Raw genomic sequence first — 20527 nt, forward strand, 5'->3', positions numbered from 1 at the left:
TAAACTGAAAACGTAAACGTTACCAAACACACCCTTAATAATGAGTTAATATCTCTTTGGGATTAGATTTTTTGCCTCAAAAAGTAAATTTTTTGACACCAAATTATTTTATTCCTAAAAGTATATTATTAGCAATATTTTTAAAATTTTGCCGTTGAATAAATAAATAAATAAATAAACTATCAGACGGTATAATTTTTTTTTTTAAAAAAAATTTAATACATCATATCTATCGGTGATTATTCGGTAGTTCGAGTACGATCATGTAGTGCTTTATGGTAATATAATTGGTGGAGAAGGTGAGGTATTAATTATTTGTGTCGGGTAATTAAGGAATATGAGAGGGCATAACAAATGACGATTGATAAGAAAGTATATATGATTACGTGGTACTCCGGGAGTACCTAATAATTTTCCCATATGTATTGGGTTAGGTAGATAGATTTTTGATTGCTAATGTGAAAAGACTATTTTGTTTTCACTTTATAAAAATAAATGTAAATTATGATGGTAGTCTTTGTACTTTACCTTTTTGTCATTTTAATCCATGTACTATCAATTGGCTCGATTTTGACTAGAAATTTATAATTTTATCTAAATTTGGTTTTTTTAATGAAAAATATGTACATAAGTGTCACGTGCCATATTTTTAAGAGCAAAATTTTAAACTTACTCAACTCATTTAGTTAACCTCAACCAATTTAGGGATACTTTTCCTTAAAAAACATTAATGATATTATTAATTAAACCAAATTAAAACAAAATTTAAAATTAAGAGTCAAAATTAAACCAATACACTATGACATGTTATCCGACAGAACAATACGGAGGATTGGGAAACAATGCATATATTATCCGATATTAGGGCTCTTTGCAACAAGTTTGGTATTTGTATTTCTAAGGCCTGGTATTTGTATTTCTAAGGCTTCTAGGAAGGCAGTGGAAGTAGCACATGTAGCTACTAAGCTTGCCTCCAATAGGATCTAACGACTCCCAGTTGTATTATGTTTCTTGTTTCTATAATATGTTTCTGTCGTCTCAAAAAAATAAATAAATAAATAATAAAACTAAAAATAAAATTGAGCGAATTAAAAGTATAGGGACCAAAATGACATAAGGGGTAAAATATAAGGACCACCAGTATAATTTACCCTAAAGATAACAATCATCTTTTATATAATAAAGGTTTTTACATAATTTTATAATTTAATCACAACTAATTAATATCATCACACATAGTATACAAATAAATATAATTTATTTTACATCTGTAACCTAATACTTTACACTAGTAATTACATCCGTCAATCTCACCATACTTATAATTTCATTTAACTTAATTCACCAATGAAAGATTAATATACATATTTATTTCTTCCACATTCCTCTCTCACACATATACTATGGTTACACTTGTAATGTTGATAATTTAAAATAGTATATTATATATATATATATATATATATCTGCAGGGAGAGTCGTATGAAAAATGGGCTGCTAAGTTGAAGGAAGATGTGAAAATGATGATAGAGAAGCTGGAGGAGCCATTGGAGAAACTTGAGATGGTAGATTCATTGCAAAGACTTGGAGTATCTCATCACTTTGAGGCTGAAATAAAGAGAATTTTGGAGAGCATACACATTGATATTGATCACAAAATGAATTGGCGCAACAAAGGAGATTTGTATGCTATAGCTCTTGAATTTAGACTTTTGAGGCAACATCGGTATAATGTCCCTAAAGGTAACTAGTCATTTCCTAGTCAACAATCCTATGCGTGGAAAGTTTGACTTTTATGCAGTAGTGCTATCTCTATTAATTAGTATATCAATTAATATATTAACATATGTTATGATTTTATTATTTTAAAATTATAAACTCATCCATTACACAAATTATAAAGACTCAAAATCATTAAATTTATATCACATCATCCGTTAATATACTAATTAATATATCAATTAATGCATATAGTTTTATTCAATCAATTTGGGATACAATTGTTAGTTTGATATGATTTTAGTAAGAATATCAATTATTAATATTTCAAAACTATCCCATTTTTTTTTTTTTTTGATAGGTAAGTCATATATTTCACACTAAAACATTAAATGTTACAAAGAAATTAATTACATACATAAAAAGGCAATACACCCTTTAGAAAGGGAAACACTCATAGCTACTAATTCACAACTTGTTTCGTTTGACAATTTTTAATTTTAATAAAAAAGTCAAAAGTCAAATTATCACATTATTTTTTTTATTTTTCTATATAATTTTTTATAAAATGTCAAAAAATTATTAAAATAGCATATTCTCAACAACAATGTAGCAGCTCCTTAGCAATTCAGCAGCGGCAACGATAGGCATAAAGAAGATTCAAGAAATGAAGATTCTGTTATCTTTGATGCTGATAAGTTTGTTGTTCAGGACAAGGATACCAAGAGCATTCTGTATAAAGGCCTTAATTCTCAGGGTCTTTATCATGCTCCTCAATCAGTTTCCATGTTCTCTTCATCTTCTCCACAGGCTTGTTTCAAGAGTCACTACAAGAAAAAACACTTTTGGCGACCACCTATTTTTTTTGGTCGCAAATAGTCCACTTTTTGCGACTAAAATTTAACTTTTGGCGACCACAATTTTTTGGTCGCAGAAAATCACCTTTTGGCGACCAAAAAAAAAAGTTGGTCGCGGAAAGTATACTATTGGCGACCAAATGCTTTTTTGGTCGCGGAAGATCACCTTTTGGCGACCAAAGGCTTTTTTGGTAGCGGAAGATTACCCTTTGGCGACCAAAAAAAAAAGTTGGTCGCGGAAAGTATGCTATTGGCGGCCAAATGCTTTTTTGATCGCGGAAGATCACCTTTTGGCGACCAAAAAAAAAAGTTGGTCGCGGAAAGTATACTATTGGCGACCAGAGGCTTTTTTTGTCGCGGAAGATTACCCTTTGGCGACCAAAAAAAAAAGTTGGTCGCGGAAAGTTATGGCGGGATAAATTTAAAAAAAAATGATACTACAGTAATTACATGCTATTTTTCTATTTAGGCATTAAAAGTTTTATAAAATAATATATAACCCAATTTTTATGGGTTATATATTTTTTTTGCCAAATATGAACAAGAAGTATGTTATTGGCAGAGTGGATTGGGTGCATGGTGACTCCTTGGTCAGGAGTTCAAGTCCTATGGAGCACAAAAGAATTATTTTTTTTTTGGGTCAAGGCGCTGACTTTTGGCGACCAACTTATTTTTGGTCGCTAAAAGTTCACTTTTGGCTAATATGAATTGGACTTTCCGCGACCAAAAAAGTTGGTCGCGAATGGTCACTTTTAGCGACCAAAGGCTTTTTTGGTCGCAGAAAACTATCTGTGATGAGGCTTTAGTGACCAACTCGCGACCAACATATTTTGGTCGCGAAAAGGTTTTAGCGACCAAATATGGTACTTTTCGCAACCAAAATGTTGGTCACGGAAAGTGTTTTTTCTTGTAGTGAGTACCAATTCTCCCACTGCTGCTTCTTCAACTGCTACTTCTGCTCCAAATTGGCATCTCAGACTTGGACATCCTTCATCCACCAAGCTTCATCACATCATTAACACTTTTCATTTGCCTTCTCACACTTCCTCTGGTTTATGTCCTCATTGTTGTGTCTCTAAGACACATAGGCTTCCTTTTAGTTTGTCCAATTCAACTGTTAATAAACCTTTAGCTCTCATTCATTCAGATGTTTGGGGCCCATTTTCTGCCTCTGTACCAGGCTACAAGCATTATGTTGTTTTCATTGATGATTTTAGCAAATTTACTTGGTTGTTTCCGCTTCATTACAAGAGTGAAGTATTTTCTAAATTTCTTGAATTCAAAGCTTTAGTTGAAACTCAATTTTCTACATCTCTTAAAATTCTTCGCAGTGACAATGGTGGTAAATACTTATCTACTGAATTTCAAAATTTGCTTAAACAAAAAGGTATTCTACATCATCTTACTTGTCCTCACACTTCTTCTCAAAATGGAGTGGTTGAGCGAAAGCACAGACATCTAATTGAAACAACTATTGCTCTAATGCATCATGCCTCTTTGCCTTTAAATCTTTGGTTTGAGGCACTAGCTACAGCTGTCTTGCTTATTAATAGATTACCTACTGCTAAGCTTCACAATCTTACTCCTTTTGAAATGCTGTTTAATAAACCTCTAGATTATTCTTTTCTAAGAATTTTTGGTTGCAGGTGTTATCCTTGGTTACAGCCCTACACTAACCACAAGCTTCAATCTAAGTCCATTCCATGTGTTTTCATTGGTTATCATCCGTCAGTGAAAGGGTATCGCTGTCTTGATCCCTCTACAGGTCATATCTATCTTTCTAGGCATGTTGTGTTTGATGAAACTTGTTTTCCTTTTTCATCTTGTTCTTCTTTTTCACCAGTTCCATCAATCACTCAATTACATTCCTTTTTCTGGCCCTCCACTTCTTCTTCTGTTTCTTCTTCTTTCAGCTCTCTTTCTTCTGTTTCTCCTTCCTCTTCAACACCTCTAATTGTTCCTCTTCCTGTTCCTAGTTCTGCTAATCACCCTATTTCTTCTACTGATCTTCCTCTGTCTATTCCTAGTTCTACAGTTCCTTCCTCCTCTCATCCTATTCCTATATCTTCAATTTCTATTGATTTATCTCTCTCTGCTCCAGTTTCTACTCATATTTCTCCTCATCTCAGCTCCAACACTCATTCTATGGTCACTTGGTCCAAATCTACTTATCTTTCTCCTACTGCTCATTTGGCCCAAGTTCCCACTGAACCTTCTTCCTATAAGGAAGCGTCTCAATCTCCAGATTGGACTCAGGCTATGCATGAAGAATTTCATGCTCTTCAACTTCAACACACTTGGTCCTTAGTTGACCTTCCTCCTAACAAGAATGTCATTGGGTGTAAGTGGGCTTATCGATTGAAAAAGAACTCTGATGGTTCCATTGCTCGTTATAAAGCCCGGTTAGTGGCTAAAGGTTATCTCCAAGAGGAGGGTATTGACACCTTTAGTCCTGTTGCAAAGCAGCCCACTATTTGCATTTTATTGTGTCTTGCCCTTTATTTTGGTTGGTCTATCAAACAATTGGATGTATCTAATGCTTTTTTGCATGGTGTCTTTCATGATGAGGTTTATATGACTCAACTCTCAGGTTTTATTGATTCTTCTCATCCTCATAAGGTGTGTAAACTGCATAAAGCCTTGTATGGGCTTAAGCAAGCTCCTCGGGCATGGTTTTCTACATTCTCCACTTTTCTCTTGTCCCAAGGTTTCATTGCTAGTCATTGTGACTCTCCTTTGTTTATTAAGAAGACTGCATCTGCCATCACCATTCTACTTATATATGTTGATGATATTTTGCTAACTGGGAGTGATGTTTCTTATATTACCTCGTTGCTTGTTCAAATGCATAAAGTTTTTTCCATGAAAGAGTTGGGTTTTCTGAATTATTTCTTGGGCATCTCTGTTCACACTTCTGCTACTGGTTTCTTTTTGCACCAATCTAAGTATGCCACTGAGATATTAGCCAAAGCTGGGATGTCCCACTGCAAGCCCTATGCCTCTCCCATGGCTACTAAATCCTCCAGCTTCCCCAACTCTGATCTTCTTTTTGCTCAGCCTGCTTTGTATCGCAGTATTGTTGGGGCTTTTCAATATCTGACCATTACTCGCCCTGACATTGCTTTTGCAGTCAACTCTGCCTGTCAACATATGCACGCTCCTTTGGTTAGTCATTTTCATGCTGTCAAACGCTTATTGCGTTATTTGAAAGGAACTCTTGATAAGGGACTTCAGTTTCAGCCAGGCCCTCTTGTTCTCACTGCCTATTCGGATTCCGACTGGGCTGGGAACGCCATTGGCCGCAAGTCCACTACTGAATTTTGTATTTTTCTGGGTCCTAACTTGTTTTCTTGGTCTGCGAAGAAACAACCTACTATTTCTCGCTCCTCCACTGAAGCTGAATATCGCGCTCTTGCTCAGACTTCGGCCAAGCTCAGCTGGCTTGGCATGCTTCTTCGGGATCTTCACATTCCTCTTGCCCCACCTACTTTATGGTGTGACAATCTCTCTGCCATTGCCCTGTCTAGTAATCCGGTTTTTCATGCTCGGTCTAAACATATTGAAGTGGACTATCATTTTGTCCGTGAGCGTGTTGCTTCCAAACAGTTGCTAATCAAACATCTTGCTACTGCTGACCAGATTGCTGATATCCTCACCAAACCCCTTTCAATTTCTCGGTTTAACTTTCTTCAACACAAGCTTCTGGCTCATTCTTCTTCTGTCAGCTTGACGGGGAATGTTAAACAACCTCAGTTGCAGACTTCAACTTCAATATTGCCGAAGCAATTGCACCAGCATGACCAAACCAACTCCACCTCATCTGAAGTCAGTTAGATTAGTCAGCACTAGTTAGTATTAACTATAGCAGTTGTAAAGTTGTTAGAACTATAGTTAATTGTAACTATAGTTAGGTAGAGTATATTAGTTTATAAATACTGTACATGATCTAGATAGATGTGCAATTGATTGAAATGGTTTATGAATAAACAAATCTATTTTGACTCTTCTTCATTTCTTGAATCTTCTTTAAGGCACACATAAAGATCGGTTAGCCAAAACTCCGGCCATATTGGAACAAATATACCATCTCCAACATATATAAACATCTCATGGGAGCCCACAAGTTCAAGGCCCTTAATGGAAAATCAAAGATTTTCAGAAAAATACAGAAATTTACCCATCAATAAGAACCATCACAAGATCTTGCATACACAAATAAGAGTCTAGAAAGGGAAGGAAAAATTTCATAGCAAATTTGGATAGTCGAAGTGGGTTCTTAGTTTTTACCATGAAAACTTGCACACAAAAAATGGAGAACACCACATAACACCTCATCCACTATGTAGAGTCAAATCTTGAAGCAAGAGAAAGGATAACCCAAGATATCTCAAAAACACAAACCCCCCTTTAAAAAAAATAAAAATCCAATATAACCCAGGGGAGGCATTAGAAATGTCAAGGAAGAAGATGGGAATTTATATCCATCCATATTTCATTGATATCATTACAACAAAGTAGAGAGGTCGTACCTCTCTTGCACTTATGGTGGCTCCACCACCACTTACAGAATATAAATATCTTTTTATCTTAGTCATTGTAATTCATCTTTCTATATCTGTCCATACTATTTTTATGAGTTTTAATTTGGACTCACTTTGATCATTTAAAGAATTGGGATTATTACTGTGCTAAAGGCATAGGAGTGATTGTTGTGCCTCAATTTGAGGTATATTATGAGCTTATTTTTATGATCCGAACCGTACATTTTTTAAGATTTGTTGAATACTTCATGTCTACCAAAAACCATATTAATCGGGTACCAATAAATATATAATCGAATTACGTATTTTTTATGTTATTTCTCAAAAGAAAAACTTATTGTTTATTTTTTTGATTACCGATCATATAGTTATTGATATCAGATTAATATGATTTTTGGTAGGCATGAAGTACTCAACAAACTCTACAAAATGACGGTTTGAATCATAAAAATAAGTCCATCATGCACCTCAAATTGAGGCACAACAGCACAATAATGACCCCCATTCGGTTCATTCAAACTGTCTATTTCATAAGTTTTACAGTACAAGTTATTCATACAAAAAATTAAATTTATCGAAAAAATATAAATAGATAAACAAATAAAATTTTGTTTTATAAAATAAATGGTTTAAGTTTACAATCATATTTACTATTCATTTTATAAAACAAAATGTGATTTGTTCTTATATATATATATAGATGTTTGATGAAATTGATTTTTTAAATAGATGACCTTTATTACGAAATTTACAAATTAAACGGTTCAGATTATTGATGTGAGTCCGAATTTGGGCCTATAAGAAGAGTATGAATGAGTATAAATAGATGCAAATGTAAACAGAAGCTCATCCCTTGTAATTCGCAATTAAAAGTATACTTTGTTGCTTGTAGAAGTTTTCAGTAATTTCAAGGACAAGTTTGGGCAATTCAAGGAGTCCTTGAGTGAGGACATCAAGGGGCTACTATCCTTGTATGAATCATCATACCTTTTAATGGAGGGTGAAAGCATATTGGAAGAGGCTAGAGATTTTGCAACTAAACATCTCAAAGAATACCTCAAGAAGAGGACAGATCCAAATCTAGCCATGCTAGTGAGTCATGCTTTGGAGCTTCCACTACATTGGACCATGCCAAGAATGGAAGCTAGGTGGTTCATTGATGCTTATGAGAGGAGATCGGACATGAACCCTACATTGCTTGAGTTTGCCAAATTGGATTTCAACATGGTACAAGCAATTCATCAAGAAGATCTAAAACACGTGTCAAGGTAAGATAACTTATATGGTTCACATTTCAAGTAAAAGGGTTGTTATACGGTTCTAACTTTTATTTCACCTGCTATGCGCATTCACATAACATCCTATGGACATGTCAAATGCACCATAGTTTGAAAATTGTAGTCCACATTGGAGGTGAAACAAATCAATAAAATTTATCTAGTGAAATTTCTTCCTAAGGAATCCTAATTAAACCATACTCAACAAAATCATAGTTAATTTATGTATTTAGTTGTATTATTTTTTTTATTTTTGCTTTTTGTCTCTAGAATTTCTCTTATATTTATCATTCTTCATCGGTTTCATTGAATATAGGTGGTGGGAAAGTACACGTTGGAGGGAAAGGTTGCCATTTATGAGGGATAGGGTGATGGAGAATTACTTATGGTCTCTAGGAGAGGCATACGAGCCTCAATTCCAACATTATAGGAGAATGGAAACAAGGATCAATATACTAACAACATGTTTGGATGATGTTTATGATGCTTACGGTACCTTGGATGAACTCGAGCTCTTCACAGATGCCGTTGACAGGTTGGTGCAGTTTCTGACAAGCTAAGTGTTAATAATTTACATGCAGAAATTAAGAACATTTCATTTCCAGTTAAGCACAACTATCATTTTTAACATAAAATTTGACACAATTTTTTTGTTTCTCAGATGGGATGTGAATGCAGTAGAACATTTACCGGATTATATGAAGATATGTTTCCTTGGTTACTACAATTGGATTAATGAAATGGCTTATGACACTCTTAAGGAGCATGGAATTCACATCCTCCCATACCTTAAAAGAAAGGTGTTGCACACTTTCCTTACACTTGACAAAAACAAAATAGAAACTGTAAAAATTACAATCAATTTGTTTGGTTTCAGCCTTTTGAATTTAGTTTTCTAAAAACTGAGTCTTTTGTTTTTTCGTGTTTTCTGTTTTTAGTGAATATTTTTTAAATTTTAAGTAATTTTTTTATTTTTTTAGATGCACCTTACTTAGATATATCCAAATAATAAAATATTTATGAAAAAATATTTAAAAAAATTAATAAATACACAAAATACGAAAAATGTATTAATTTTTTTTTTGTTTTGTTTTTTTGGTATTTAGTGTATTTTTTAAAGATTTTTTTCACAAATATTTTACTTTTTAAACGTATTTATGTTAGGTGTGTCTAAAAATGAAAAACAAAATTGCTTAAAATAATAAAAAAAATCAGTGAAAACATTAAAATACGGAAAATAAAAAAGTAGAATTTTTTGAAAATTAGAACCAAACAAGCTAATTAATACTATAAATTCTAAAAAATTTTTCAAAATTTTCAGTATGCGATCCAAATTCATCTTATGCATAAATTTCACAATACATCAGTTGAATCACAACCACTCTTTCTGATTCTAAATAAAATTCATGGCATAAATTCTGAGTTTGTAACTTTCTTATAAAAATTAATACATGACTTAGATTAATTTAAAATAATGAATTTCAGTTGCATTAAATTTTATGTGTGGATATATACCTATCATTTTTATCTTATTTAATCATAGAGTAATCATATACAAATATAAAACTTATACTAAATCACTTTCATATCATTTCAATAAAAAATTATGTATAGAGAATATGTTTTCAAAAACATTGCCCATACCTTGTGAGCTTATTTGAATTGCAGAAGATTGATTGTATTTCATCATCATCATCATGCTATTAATATTGTATTGGTAAATGTTGCAGTGGCAAGACTTAATTCACTGTTATCTAAAGGAGGTAAATTGGGCCCACAGTGGAGAAATACCAACAATGGAGGAGTATGTGAACCATGCATGGACATCTGTTGCTGCTCCTGTGATGCTAACACATGCTTATCTTCTAAGCACAAATCCCTTCTCAAATCCCATTACCCAAGAAGAGTTGGACTCCTTAGAGGACTACCATGATTTAATCAAGTGGCCTTCATTGATTGTTCGACTTTCTGATGATTTGGGCACATCATGGGTGGGTAGCCTGTCTTCTTCCCCCTGCTTGTGTTTTTTTGTTTTGTTTTTTTTTTTTTTTTTGATCAGCAAAGAAAAATTTCATTAACAGCATGAAATTAAAAGTATAGGAAGATGACATGCATCGAAAGAGATTTGGAAAGTACAAATTACCCCTACTACTGCTACTCGCAGCCATACAACCAACCCCTTGGCCTCACGATTTTTTTTTAAACAAAAAAGTTAAGAAGGACTTAACCAGAAAATAAAATACACGAATCCTCACAAAATCAACCCACACACCCAAAAATTAAAAACCAACACCAAAATACTCAAACTGCTCCTGCATTCCTCTTTTCAACAAACTAAAATTTTCTTTTTCAACACCCAAGCAGCTGCACTCCTCTTATCAACAAACCACACACTACTATTCAACTCGAATATTTTATTCACCCATGCTGCTGCACTCCCAATGCCCACACCACCCAAACTAAAATCTTCTCAATAGCCCACCAAAGCCAAGACCCACGCCACCAAAGCCGAGACCCACACCTGACAACGCTCAACCATAGCATCAAAAGCATTCCGCACACTCCGCTAATCCGATCGAGACCGTTCCATGGCCGGAAAACTCCATAGCCAATAGCTCCATGGCTGGAAAAAAACTCCACACCCAGCTCCACTTCCATGGTCGGAACACTTCTTTTCTGATTCAAAACTCCAAGCACTCATTGCAACCGAGCACACCCAAGGACAATCAAAACTCACGACTACAGCGGAACAAGACCCACTGCCATCTCCACTTCCACGGTCGAACACATCTTTTCCGATCCAAACTGCGAACACACCCACTGTAGAAGCTCCGATGTTGACAACCCAAAACATCGAACAACCGCCGAGACACCTCTATACATCTAGATGAAGTTCACCTCTCAAACACCCACTCGAATAGGAGCACTCGAATGAAATCTTAGATAGATCTAGATTAACTTCAACACCCATGTTTCCCCCAAACAAAGCACCGAAGCAACTCCATAGATCCGAACCAAAGCTCATCCCTCAAACTTCCACTCGCAAAGGAATGCCTGAATGAAGATCCAAACCAGATCTGAACATCCTCTATTCCGGTCCAAAATCGACCTCCTTCTACTCTGTTTTAATCCTTATTCCAAGTAGCCCCAGTTAAAACAAAACATACAACCCCAATGCATCAACCAAAAAAAGGGGGCAACAAACACCAAAAAGTTTAAGATCAGCAGCACACAAAACACAACTAAGTGGGAAGACATTGTGGAAATCAAGTTTATTAAAAGCAAAAGCCAGCACACAAACACAAGAGAGAGCTCGGCCAGCCGACCGCCATAGCCAAAGACGGTGGTCGGCCGGCCAAAAGTGACGCCTGGGGGTGGAGGTTTTTAGAGAGAGAGAGAGAGGTTTTTAGAGAGATTGAGGCCAGCATATAATTTTATATTTGTTTTCTATTTTTTGGAAGCATTAAAAAGTTATTTTGAAATTTAAATGTAAACATATAAATGAAAATGATGGGTATTTTCAAACTGTTTCTTATTTTTGTTTTAGAAAACATTAAAAGCGCAATGAAAAAAATGAAAACATAATGGTGCCAGAAAATCAACACGACATAGTACTAGGCAACCTTGATTAAATGTTACACTCACATTATTTATATTTTTTGTGATTGATTATATGATCGATTCCATGTCTCTAGAATGATTTTAGAAAATTAGGTTCGTGTAATGATCTACATTTTCTTCTTTTTAAAAATCATTTGCTCAGGATGAGGTAGAACGAGGTGACAATCCAAAATCGATCCAAATTTACATGCATGAAACTGGTGCCTCTGCAGAAGATGCTCGTGACCACGTTAAACATTTGATTAGTGAGGCCTGGAAAAAATTGAATGAAGCTCAACTTGTGGATTCTCCCTTCAACCGGATTTTTGTGGAGATTGCAACTAATCTTGCTAGGGTTTCTCAATTCATCTACCAGCATGGAGATGGCCATGGCCATGACGTTGGAGGCAAGAACAAAGAGCGTGCGTCTTTGCTACTCGTCGAGCCCATTCCCTTCCCATAGACAAATCTAACGCTGTTTCAATTTTAAAGTTGAACAATAATGTATCTTTGTGTGAGGTTATAAATTGTAAAAACTTTCAGCTCCTAGAATGACAATGTTTGGATTGGTGCAATTTAATAACTACCTCCACCTACTCTTCTCTTTTAGTATGTCTCTCGTATTGAGTTGTCTTTCTCGTATTTGGGTCCAATTGCAATTACATCTATTCTAGGGATATTTGTATTGCTATGTGTCTAGCCTTTACTAGTGAATTTAAATTGACAAATTTCACTACAAGAAAAAACACTTTTGGCGACCACTTTTTTTTTTTTGTCGCAAATAGTCCATTTTCTGCGACCAAAATTTAACTTTTGGCGACCACAATTTTTTGGTCGCGGAAAATCACCTTTTGGCGACAAAAAAAAAAGTTGGTAGCAAAAAGTATATCTATTGGCGACCAAAGGCTTTTTTGGTCGCGGAAGATCACCTTTTGGTGACCAAAAAAAAAGTTGGTCACAGAAAGTATATCCTTTGGCGACAAAAAAAAAAAAGTTGATCGCGGAAAGTATACTATTGGCGACCAAAGGCTTTTTTGGTCGCAAAAGATTACCCTTTGGCGACCAAAAATAAAAGTTGGTCGAGGAAAGTATACTATTGGTGACCAAAGGCTTTTTTGGTCGCAGAAGATCACCTTTTGGCGACCGAAAAGAAAAGTTGGTCGCGGAAAGTATACTATTGGCAACCAAAGGCTTTTTTGGTCGCAGAAGATTACCCTTTGGCGACCAAAAAAAAAAGTTGGTCGCGGAAAGTATACTATTGGTGACCAAAGGCTTTTTTGGTCGCAGAAGATCACCTTTTGGCGACCAAAAAAAAAAATTGGTCACGGAAAGTATACTATTGGCGACCAAAGGCTTTTTTGGTCGCGGAAGATTACCTTTTGGCGACCAAAAAAAAAAGTTGGTCGCGGAAAGTTACGGCGGGATAAATTTAAAAAAAAATGATATTACTGTAATTACATGCTATTTTTCTGTTTAGGCATTAAAAGTTTTATAAAATAATACATAACCCAATTTTTATGCGTTATATATATTGTTTGCCAAATATGAACAAGAAGCATGTTATTGGCAGAGTGGATTGGGTGCATGGTGGCTCCTTGGTCAGGAGTTTGGGTCCCAGGCAGCACAAAAGAATTATCTTTTTTGGGTCAAGGCGCTGACTTTTGGCGACCAACTTATCTTTGGTCACTAAAAGTTTACTTTTGGCTAATATGAATTGGATTTTCTGCGACCAAAAAAGTTGGTCGCGAATGGTCACTTTTAGCGACCAAAGGCTTTTTTGGTCGCAGAAAACTATCTGTGACGAGGCTTTAGCGACCAACTCGCGACCAACATATTTTGGTCGCGAAAAGGTTTTAGCGACCAAATATGGTACTTTTCGCGACCAAAATGTTAGTCACGGAAAGTGTTTTTTCTTGTAGTATTTATCCGAATGTCCCATTCGAAAAAAAATTATATATCGAAAATTCTTATGAATTTTCTTATAGATTAATAAGTCCCATTTATTTGAAAATATATACCGTGAAATGCTTTCACTATATTTTTTGAAGACAACAAATGTGGGTATGCTTTATTTGTACACTGTTGTTTTATTAAATTTTTGCCAGATTTGTCATTTTTAAAATGTGACAACGTGGCATCATTCTAATGTGTGCACTATTGTCTAATTAAACTTTTGCCAAATGTGTTATTTTTCTTAAAATATGATAATGAGGTATTTGTATACTATTGTCTTATTAAAATTTTGTTAAATGTGTTACTCTTAAAATATGACAATGAGACATCTTTTTAATGTGTGTACTATTGTTTTATTACGTTTCTAAATGTGAGTATATTTCATTTAAAATATTTTAATGTCCATAAATCATGAAAATATGATTTATTAATAAATGCTCCAATTTAAATTAGACACCAACAATTGTTTCAATCCTTATGATTCTGCTTAAGTCTTGGATCTTGGCCATTCACACTTTGGATTTCTTGGTTTTGGGCCTAATTAAAAGCCCTAACCTCTCGTTTCGGTCTAAATCATGTTCTAAAGTTTTTTTCATTCTCACCATATTTGGCACTCATATGTGGTTCCATTGGACATGCCAAACAATAAGTTAGTTTATTTCTTCTTTTGAATGATAAAAAAGGGATTTTGAACGTGATAGTAAAGATTAAAATAAATCAAATTAATCAGACAAATGTATCTATTATTCTTTTGCCTCAATAAATATATTAAGTGTCAAGTTAAAAAGAAAATTGAATGTGAGCAATTATTGAAATAGAAATAGTTATAATTGATTTGAAGAGGCGGGGTTTTGAGTGGCAAAAGATAGGCTAGGAGTGATCGTTGACAAACTAAACAAGTGTTTGTAGTTAAAAAAAATGAGAAAATAACAAATAAAAAGAAGAAGAAGATGATGATGATAACATTTTTGAAAATTGAATAAGTGATTTCTATTGATTTGAAATTAATTTTCCCTTTCCAATTTCAGTTGTAATTTTTTTTTTTAAATTACCCCGAAAGTCAGTGAACCGTTCTCAAAATAAATAGAGAAAATTAGAAATCAATTGTACCTTTTTGAAATAGTTGCATACTCATAGAAAAATTTATACCCTTAATAATTAAAAATTGTAAAATCTACCATTAATCTGGAAAAAAAAAATCTTCTAAACATACACATGTATAAATAAATAAATAAATAAATAAATAAAATACAACAATTACTTGCATTTGCTTGAGCGAACACTATGCTGACACAAAACGAACACATTAGACATTATTGGGCAACAACGGAAGAAATTGTTCCGCTCATGTTGTTACACTAATATTTTTTCTTATTGATTATGTGGTTGGTTTCAGCCTATAGAATTATTTATAGCCTACTAGTTGCATTTAATTTTTTTTGTTTAACTATAAGATCTAATGATCCATATTTTCTTCTTTCTTTTTTAATAATTTCTTGATCAAGATAAGGTAAAAAGAGGTTACAATTCCAAATTGGTCCAAATTTACATGTATGAAACTGTTGCTTCTGCTAAAGATGCTCCTGACCATGTCAAACATTTGATTAGTGAGGTTTCGAAGAAGTTGAATGAAGCATAACTTGTGGGTTCTCCCTTCAACCCAATTTTTGTGGAGATCGTGACTAACCTTCCTAGGGCCGCGAAATTCATGTACCTACACAGAGACTGCCATGGCCATGATGTGTGGGAGGCAAGAACAAAGAGTGTGCATCTTTGCTACTTGTTGAACCCATTCTCCTTTCACAGACAAATGTAAAAGTTTTTGTTTTTAAGTTAAACCGTCTATAATGTATCTTTGTGTGAGGTTTTAAATTGGAAAACACATCCAATTTGTAGAGAGTGACAATATTGGGATGCATGTGCAATTTTGGAAGGAATGGAACACTATTTCCATATCATGATGTAGTTGAATTGCAATTTGTATTTCATTTCATTGTGAAGTTTAACTAAAAAGTATATTTGGAATATTTTTATTGTTAAATGAGAAACAAAATTGCAAAGTACATATGTTCGCAATTGTCCTATAAAGATGTTTAAAAGTACAATAGGCCCTAATTTTATTTTATTTTTTTTGGAAAAATGTTCAAATGTGCAATTGGCCACTTTGTAGACGCCCCATTTTTTACCAGCCTTAAGAGTTAGGCGCCATTGATTGATCACTCAATGATGAAAGTTGTGCTACGCAAATGTTCGATTTCTTCAGCAAGAAGAGCTTCTAAATCCCAACTTTACACCCCATTTTGGACCAAAAACTATTTTGACCAAAACTATTTTAGACCTTAAAACCCTCTCTTTCAAAATATTTTTCCCAAATATTTCTACGATATTCTAAGGCTTGCATTTCATTAAAAATTGTACTTTTCGGTAAACCGAGTAATGAAAAAGTGGAAATAAATGAAAGGGAGGTGAAATCTTTGAAAAAAATCTTTAAAACATCTTATTTAAAGGTTTGGAGTTGAAGAAAATTGGAGGGGAGGGAAGAAAACTAGTTGGGGGAAAAGTTAGGTATCAATCCGTTAGGACAAAACTGAGAAGCCTTCACTAAAATAGGAATATCTCTTCGAAAACTTAGAATTTAGATGTGAGGTTGCCACCATTGAAAAGTAGACTTCTGGGGCTTCAATTTAGACTCAAGAATGACCAGATGAAGGAGATATGCCTGTTTGAAGTCAGGCCTGGGAAATAGGTTTTTGTGGCCGGCCACAAATAGTGGCCTGTCGGCCAGTAGTGAAATTTTTGGCCTTTTTTTGAGTAGATTTACCCACTTTTGGGAGGGTGCCGTCCACTAATGTGTTTTGTTGTCCATCATTAGTGCCCTGCCGGCCACAAGTGTCAAAAAACAGATTTTTTTGCAGATATTTTCCTTTAGTTGTTTCCACAAAGCTCCACCTGTCTCTATATAGATATTTCGACATGAGGCTCTTATTTTCTATATATAGAGGACCTTTTCTCTTGGTTTCAAAGTTAGAGAAAACTTTGGGAGCAAAAAAATCCTCTCTCTCTACAATTTTCTCTCTATAATTCTCTCTTTCTTTCAACTTGCATAGCCTTTGCCCAAACACTCTAAACCAAACCTAGAGAACTTCTTGATGAAGTTATTTGAGCTTGCAATTGAGCTCTTGAAGCACTTGAGAGTGTGAAATTGGTATTTTTTTGACTCAAGGGTTCATTCCTCTTTAAGAGGTATACCTTCTCTTGCCTTTGTACCATCTTTGCACTACTTCTTTTCTATATTTTCTTGCTGATTTTGAGTTATGGCTGAAGCTTGTGATTTAAGGTTATTAAAGGTAGAGGGGTTAACCACCCTTCTTTGAACCTTTTTTTCTAAGCCTTTCCACTTGTGTTTCCCATTCTTTCATCAAGTTTTTTTGAGTTTTTTACCATTGATTTTCAGAGGTTTCCAGACGCTAAAAAAGTGATTTTAAAGTCCCAAAAATGGAGGGATTAGCCACCTCTTCATTGGCTTGTTTACTAACATAAATTGCTCATTGTTTTAGCTACTTTTGTTTTCATTCCAGCACATTTTTTGTACAATTTTTGGACTGTAAAAACTCTACATTTTTGGGCTGAAACTTAGGTTTTAAGGCCATTAAAGGTTGAGGAGTGGTTCATCCTTCTTTGTATCTTATTTTGGAGGCATTTACCCATGTGTTTTCCACCCTTTTACTATATGTTTTTGAGCTTTTAAACACTAATTTTTAGAGCTTTTTCAGTGGCTAAAATCATGTTTTGAATTCCAAATTTGGAGGGGTTAGCCTCCCCTCCTTGTGTCTTGTTTGCTAACCTAGTTAGCTCTATGTGTTAGCTTAATTTTCTAGCCTTTTATAATTTAATTTCAGCATGTTTTCGGCTCTATTTTAAACTGTTTCCACTCTTTTTTTGGTTGGTTATTGCATTTAAGTCTTGTTTTGTATGCCTCTAGTGTAATAGTCCTCACAAGCTTGGTGTTTTAGGCCTTTAGGTACCACTTGTTTGAGTTGATTGCATGTTTTAGTGCTTTTCTCACCTATTTTTAGCACTCATTAATCTCTGTAATCTCCCTCATTTCTTCAATCTTTATTTGCTTTGAGGGTTATTTCAACCTTAGGATAGTTTAAGCTTGAGATTAAGGTTCATTGCTTAATGGTTTAATCCTTTTTTAGGGATTCATTACCAATGGCATGACATCTCTCTCTTGCTTTGAACCACCCCTTGTTTGACACTTCCTTCCCTTTAGAAGACTTCTCACCAATGGACTTAATTGGTTAAATAATGGGTTGGCAAGTTAAAATGCATAACTAAAAATTTGAAACTAAAAGTGTGCAAGATAAGAAATTGGTTGTGTTTTGATGTGTTCAATCGACGTTAATTAAACACAAGGAAAATTGAGACATTTCATACTCAAAGTGATAAAATGTGCCAAATTTTCAAGGCCTCCATTGCCCTTGATCATGCATGATAGGGTGGTGGTCTTTTGGGTCTTGTTTGTGCATTTATTAACTTGTACACATTGGTTCCTTAGCTATCATCCAATGAAATTCTTGATTGATGGTTTGAGGACCAAGTGTATCACTCCTTTGAGATGTTTCGATGATAAGGAGGGATACACAATACAAACAACCTATGAGAATTCCCTCTCTTTGCCCTGTATGCTCTCTGTTGCAGCAAGAGAAATGGTGTGTCATTAGTGGTCGGCCGGCCACTATTACTGGCCGGTAGGCCACCAATGTTGGACGGCAACCCCCTATTGGTGGCCGGCCAGCCACCACTTTTGGCCTGCCGGCCACCAATGAATTTTGAGCAGAATGTTTGTGAAGCATAGCAGAGTTGATCTGGAAGAGGAAATCAATGCAAGGGTTGTGCAACAGAGGCTTCCGAGAGCAAACAACGGATGTTCTTTAGGTGAAAACCGAGCATGCATGGGCCTCCTTCCTTCCTGGGACTAGTGAGCTAGTTAATTAGTTTAAATTAGTATTTAATTATTTATTTGTTGTAAATTAATTAGTTGTAACTAATTAGTTTGTGTTATAATATTTACATTAGCTTAATTAGTTGTAGCTAATTGGTTTACTTATTTAAGTAGTTTAGATTAATTAAATTAGCTTGTGCTGTAATATTTAATTAGCTTAGATAGTTAGTTAATTATTTGTTCAAGTTTTGTAATAATTAGTTTAAATAGCTTAGCTTAATTAGCTTAGCTAGCTTATTTATTTGGGCTCTCCTTCGTGAGAGTGTAATGTAATAATGTGTATGTCTTCCAACTCCACGTCTTTCTCCCTTTTATTTAACTGCTTTTGGTGTTTAGATTAGGGACATGTTTGAATTAGCATATCTTATGCTTGCATCCATTCATCTTGTATTGCATGCACCAAGGCTCAGCGTATCATTCAAACTGCGTTGTCATTTCAATACTTCTTTGAATACGTGCTTAGACCACATGTTATCAAAATCGATCCATATGCTATATTAGTAGCCGAGCCTATTAGTTGCATTTTCGCATGTGTTGCATTAGTCATTTGGCATAGCTAAGAACATGCATTTTTCTAATTAGTTTCTTATTTAGCTTAGAGTACTAGGTGAGTTTTTAGTGCTTTAGCATACTTGCATGAGTGTGAGTGATTGCCATGACTAGCATGCTTGCCATAAGGCTAAATGCTTACTTGTTAAACTGTTTGAGTGCCTCTAGATAAAGGCTTGTTGCTTGAATTGGAATAATTCAATGAATGTACGTTTAAGCCCACTCTGTTGAGTGGAAAATTCGCAAAGTTTAAGCCCACTCGAGGTGGCAAAATCAAACAATTTTGCAAAAACAAACATGAAATTGAGTTATTCTAATTAGAGCAAACTAGTCTATATTTGCTTGTGCGCATCACATAGTAAGCTAGCCTAACAACTGGAACAAGAGCATATAATGTTAATAAAAATCATATGATGATTAGTAGAGGCACATCTTTGATCGGGCGAGCGAGGGTGCTCAATTCATGACCTTTCCCTCTCGTACCTAAGTTCCTGAGCCGAGGCAACTTTGATGATGACGGACACATGGCCTTTGACACAAGTCATGGGTTTCCTAAATTTTTCCAAAATAAATATTTAGGTGGCGACTCTGTATCTGGCAAAACCGTCCAATTTTGGCATTTTTTATTCAAAATTGATTTTTCAAAAGATTTGCTGGATTTGGACTCAATTTTGACATTTTTTATTCAAAATCGATTTTCCAAAAGATGTACTGGATTTGGACTCTTTGGTGTTTATCAATTTCACATTTTGCACTTGTGAGATTAAATTCAGAACCGTAGGAGTCCGAACTGTAGGGCTTCTTTCGAACCTTCCGAAAGGGGGCACACTTAAATGCAATTACCCCATAAAGATGTTTACAATAGGCCCTAATTTTTTGAGGAAATATCATTTTCCCCTCCAAACTATCACACGTTTTTCACGTTGATTTATTTCAATTTAGTACCTAAACTTTCCACAAATTAATCAATTAGACCCCTGCCGTCACCTTTCGTCCACAATTAGACAGAATGTGATGAGTTGT

General features: G+C 34.7%; 1 protein-coding gene across 1 annotated transcript; it reads left to right on the forward strand.

Annotated features, from left to right (window-relative positions):
* The first annotated feature begins 961 nt into the window (after window positions 1-961).
* LOC114263296 ((-)-alpha-terpineol synthase-like) lies at window positions 962-12603 on the forward strand. Its single transcript, XM_082890786.1, has 6 exons — window positions 962-1743; window positions 8010-8385; window positions 8711-8929; window positions 9056-9194; window positions 10125-10385; window positions 12158-12603. The coding sequence occupies exons 1-6, from the start codon at window positions 1521-1523 to the stop codon at window positions 12455-12457; spliced, it is 1518 nt and encodes a 505-aa protein (XP_082746912.1). The 5' UTR covers window positions 962-1520; the 3' UTR covers window positions 12458-12603.
* The last annotated feature ends 7924 nt before the right edge of the window (window positions 12604-20527 follow it).

Source organism: Camellia sinensis, chromosome 10 (assembly GCF_055761805.1).
Source record: "Camellia sinensis isolate YWXY chromosome 10, ASM5576180v1, whole genome shotgun sequence".
Taxonomy (NCBI): Eukaryota; Viridiplantae; Streptophyta; class Magnoliopsida; order Ericales; family Theaceae; genus Camellia; species Camellia sinensis.

Excerpts from the sequence above, each read along its gene's own strand:
- LOC114263296 (XM_082890786.1), top strand. The coding sequence starts at position 1,521 with ATGATGATAGAGAAGCTGGAGGAGCCATTGGAGAAACTTGAGATGGTA. Across the intron at positions 1,744-8,009 it reads TCGGTATAATGTCCCTAAAG|AAGTTTTCAGTAATTTCAAG; the intron begins GTAACTAGTCAT and ends TGTTGCTTGTAG. Across the intron at positions 10,386-12,157 it reads ATGATTTGGGCACATCATGG|GATGAGGTAGAACGAGGTGA; the intron begins GTGGGTAGCCTG and ends TCATTTGCTCAG.